Genomic DNA, 4,945 nt, shown 5'->3' with positions numbered 1-4,945 from the left:
TTTGGTGTGTTTGGCAAATATTTCGCTGGAATATTGCCATTATTTCTCTGAAATTGTTGTTCTGACATCAGGAAAATTAACAGGAAATGGATCTTGCTAATTCTGGGTCCACATGCAGGCAAAAATGGTCACCAATGTTTGAAGTGTTGAAGGACTAGTTTCTGAATCGTTAAACGAATGGCTCCCTAGTCATTTAAAAAGTGGCGCACCAGTTCACCGCTTAAAAGAAAGTTCTACCTTCCAAGGTCTGTTTGTGAAATTATTTGCTTTTCATGCGAACATTGAACTGTTCTCAGTCTTTGTTCTCTGTCTATGTTTATGGCAGTTCAAATTCTATGAATATCTCACAAATGTAAAGACCCATTAGTTCTGAATGGATCCCAAACCGAAGATGGCTCTATCCTCCTCATTTTAGAGAAGGTGTTGTATGATTTACCGTAAATCCTCGAATTGGCCCCCCGCCTCGAATAAGCCCCCACCCTAGAACTAAAAATTGTCATAAGCCCCCCCCCTCGAATAAGCCCCCACTGCTACCGAGAATTCTCAAATTGGATCCCTGATGATTTTTGCCATCTGAGGTCGCCTATGGCGTTTTATTGAATTACCACAACAAATTCATACTTTTGGTAGTAATTGATTAAATGCTCATAAAGAAATTTCTACTAAAATAAACGATGTCTTTTAATAATATCTTCTAAATGTGGACAATGATTCTATAAGCCCCTCCCCCCCTCGAATAAGCCCCCATTCAAAAATATCTACGGCATTGATGTCTTTCCAAAACCCTAGTAGTCAAAAACATGAATATTCTATACAATACCAAGCTCGGGATTAGTACAAAGTTTCTTCATTGTTTGTTGATTTTAGTACTTAGTGTTTCTTCATGGTTTGTTAAGAGGGTCAAAGGCCACGATAGCATAGGCGCCAAAATTTGATTTTCCCAGAAGCTGCTCATAATTCAAAATAATAATATTTTTTCTTTGAAGAAGGGTTAGCTTTTTATTTCCGAAATGCTTATACTTTAGAACAGTTTGGTCTAGATTTTCGCCAAGTAAACAGTGCCTTTTAGTACCTTGTCGTTTGCCCCTTGCCCCTCCCTTTATACAGAAAAGAAAAGAAAATATGCTTCTGAAAAGAAGACAAGAGCCTCGCTTTGAAACAACAAATTATAACCTTGCCTTTCAGTGTGTCGGTTTGCGTCAGGATCTGTGAATGCAGGGCATAAATCGAGGGAGCAAGGATTGTTTTTAAATTCATTTGTAAACAAAGACTTCTAGTCTAAGAAGTTCTACAACTAGAGATGTCTTTGACAGTCGCAGGTTCCCGTTTCTTTACACGTGGCTTTGGGCCTAAGAGCCTACAAAACTGCGGGATGCTTTTTGGTGTATGTCGTCAGCAATTGTCAACGACAGTGCAAGGAAACAAAAGTTTTTCAACACATTCAGATGGATTAAGAGGAATGGATGTAGCAGATAACTCCAGTTCAAAGTTGAAACTTAATGGCAAGACTGTTCGCATTGGCTGTGCTTCAGGTTTCTGGGGTGATACTGCAGTAGCTGCCCCCCAGTTGGTGCATTCTGGGAAGCTAGACTTTTTGATGTTTGATTATCTATCAGAGATCACAATGTCACTTTTAACTGCAATGAAGAAGAAAGTTCCAGATATGGGGTATGCACCAGATTTTGTGAATGTTGCAATTGGGCCACTTTTGAAAGACATCAAGAAGAAAGGAATAAGAGTGTTGAGTAATGCTGGTGGAGTGAACCCAAATGCTTGTGCGATGGCTCTGAAGAAACAATGCGAGAAAGCTGGTGTTGATATGAACATAGCTGTAGTAACAGGAGATGACCTTATGCCTAATTTAAAGAACCTTTTGTCTGGTGAAATGGGTCCAGATGTTTTAGGTGAGGTTGCCCAAAGAGCCAAGTTCATTACAAGCATGAATGCCTATTTAGGTAGCTGGCCAATTTCACGTGCACTTGACCTTGGAGCAGATATTGTTGTAACAGGTCGCTGTGTGGACAGTGCATTGGCTCTTGCCCCTCTTCTCCACACTTTCAAATGGAAGCCTGATGATTATGACCTTCTTGCAGCAGGGAGTTTGGCAGGACATTTGATAGAGTGTGGTGCACAAGTGACAGGGGGTATATTTTCTGGTTGGGAAATGGTACCAGACTGGCACAACATTGGGTTTCCAATTGTAGAATGTGCTGCTGACGGCGTCTTCATGGTAACAAAGCCACAAGGAACTGGTGGTCTTGTTACAAAAGGCACAGTAGGAGAACAGCTAGTCTATGAGATTGGGGATCCACAGAACTATTTTTTGCCTGATGTTACATGTGATTTCTCTCAAGTGAATTTAAAATCTGTGTTAGATTCAAATGACTGCAATGCAGTAATTGCTTCAAATGCCAAAGGTAAACCACCACCAAACACATTGAAAGTGAGTGGTACCTACTTGGATGGATTCAGAGCTACTGCAGTTTGCCCTGTTGTGGGCCCTCATGCAGCTCAAAAGGCTGAAAGGGTTGCAGAGAGTATCTTAAAAAGATGCAGAACCATGTTTTCTGTATTGGGATTACCAGACTTTTCAAAAACAAATTTAGAATTTTTAGGCTCAGAACACTCTTATGGCCCATATGCAGTCAATACAAATACAAGAGAAGTTGTGCTATGGATGGCAGTCCAACATACCAAGAAGGAAGCCCTTGAGATTTTTGCAAGAGAGATTGCACCAGCTGGTACTGGAATGGCACCAGGTCTAACACATCTTATTGGTGGACGTCCCAAAGTTTCTCCAGTTCTGAAATTGTTTTCATACTTCTATCCAAGAGAAAAAGTTGATATTGATATTTATATGAATGGTGAATTTGTTGAGAAATTCAAGCAGCCGGAAGTTGATCTTTCTGGGGCAATCTCTGACAACAAAGTAGACCATAAAGACAGGTTTTCTGGAAAATCTCAACAGCATCCATTTTTGAAGAACCTTAATAAAGGATCATGTACCTTTCCTTTGGGTGCCCTTGCATATACAAGAAGTGGTGACAAAGGTAATGATGCAAACATTGGCATTGTTTGCAAAAATCCAGGATTCTACCCTTTCATTAAAGAAGCACTTACTGAGGAGACTGTAGAAGCATACTTTTCTCATGTATTTGAAAATCAAAACCAAAAAGTCAAGGTGCAACGCTATGAGCTGCCTGGAATCAGTGCATTGAACTTTGTTTTGAAGGATTCACTTGGAGGGGGTGGCATTGCCTCTTTGAGAAGTGATCCTCAAGGAAAAGGCTTTGGACAAATGCTTCTTGACTTTAAGATTAAAAATGTGCCTGATTTACTTCCTTCTACTTCTGAACGGCTGACAGACTCTTATGAATAAGTCCTTTTGCTGAAAAAATGCTAGCTGTAAAGAAACTAGTTAATGTGGAGTCAAATGTTTTATCGCTGTTAACATGATGAATATTGCCTTGAGGAAAGTTTTTCATAAAACCTTGCTGTTTGATAATATTCTCTTCTTGTTAGAGTAATATGTTATATGTTTGAGTCATTGCGAATAGCTGTTCGTTTTGAGAGATGATAGGACAATGACATAGTTTGCCAGGTAATGATTTTGGTATTTAATCAAGCAAATGAATCATCCTTTTTCTGGCATACTAAATGTCAATTGCTGTTTATATAAGGCTTAGATTTTGAATATAGTTTCATTTCATTGTTTATTTGAAGCTCAACATCCATGCAAATTTAACTACAAGTAAAATATTTATGAATGATTAATCTATTATAAGAAAATAAGTAATAGAATATATATGACAAAGTCCTGTCTAGTTTGCAGATGCTAGAGTTTCTTAAAGGAGAACTCCCCTAGTACTCTAAAACTAATGAGTGGAGAGCAGATACTTTTTGACAAGAATGTATTTTATTAAATGGCAGAGCATAAATCTTTGACATTACCTTTAAGCATTTTTGGTGATAATGTTAAATTGCAATTTCAATAAACATGATTCATACATGATTCAGATTTTTTGGAGTTTTTTGAATTTAGTTAAATTCATTCGTGGAAATTGAGTTTTTTTATTGGTGAGGCACACTGGGATTATTCTTGAAAGTGTTTTTTTGTCTGGGTGGCTTTTCTTCCATTTCAACTAAATAGAACCCTGATTTTAAACCAAATTATCTAATTAATGTGCTGTCAAGCATTTCTTAACAAGTGCTTAATTTACCTTGTGCTGTATATATTTTTGAAGTATGATAAAGAAGAATAAAGTCACAAATTGTCTCTGAAATTAGCAACGAATGCAGTCAACTTGATTGTCACTATTCTTCTGATAAGGTTAGGATCAACAAGTATCTGATCACGTTAGGATGATAATGTCAAATGTTGCATTCAGAACTCAGTGTTAACATGCCTGCAATTTGCTGATAGTATCAGAATACACTACAGTATCACATACCATGAAATCATCATAAATTGGACCCTTGATAATTTAAACTTTCAATAACTGAATTGTTTGGTATTCCTCTTATAAAGAACTTCAAACAAATATATTATCTTTGGTCTGCTGTTTTCTGTCCACTACCCAAATATTTTATTGAATAAAGGGCAATGAACAGAATCCTTGAATTAAATTACTAATATTATTCTTTCGTTAAATTTAGTTGTGTTAACACTTTCAGTAGTCGCATGACAGTATTAACTGCAAAAAACTGAATATTTGCATACTATCGTTAAGTATGCTGTGAAAAATTCTGTTAATAATAATAATAATAATAATAATGGATCATGACCAGTATCTCCACAGGGTGGCTCTTCATCTGGTCGTTAAATACTACACGATGTAAAATTAGAGATTAAAATAGTTTAAATACCATAACATGTAAATTGGAATTAAAAGTTAGGTTCTTCTCTTTATGAATTAAGCTAAAAGTCTCTTTTTTGCTTCAGTAA

The 4,945-nt window shown here is 36.9% G+C and overlaps 1 protein-coding gene across 1 annotated transcript; it reads left to right on the top strand.

The window, feature by feature from the left end:
• Positions 1-1,143: 1,143 nt before the first annotated feature.
• Positions 1,144-4,105, top strand: LOC135683596 (uncharacterized). The gene has a single exon (XM_065198905.2). The coding sequence runs from the start codon at positions 1,301-1,303 to the stop codon at positions 3,377-3,379; it is 2,079 nt and encodes a 692-aa protein (XP_065054977.2). The 5' UTR covers positions 1,144-1,300; the 3' UTR covers positions 3,380-4,105.
• The last annotated feature ends 840 nt before the right edge of the window (positions 4,106-4,945 follow it).

This window comes from Rhopilema esculentum, chromosome 17 (genome assembly GCF_057945365.1).
Source record: "Rhopilema esculentum isolate cy_ngs chromosome 17, ASM5794536v1, whole genome shotgun sequence".
Lineage (NCBI taxonomy): Eukaryota > Metazoa > Cnidaria > Scyphozoa > Rhizostomeae > Rhizostomatidae > Rhopilema > Rhopilema esculentum.
The sequence above is the reverse complement of the archived record's forward strand: the minus strand, read 5'-3'. Positions and strand labels throughout refer to the sequence as shown.

What these genes read in the sequence shown, in the direction of transcription:
- LOC135683596 (XM_065198905.2), top strand. Translation starts at nt 1,301, where the DNA reads ATGTCTTTGACAGTCGCAGGTTCCCGTTTCTTTACACGTGGCTTTGGG.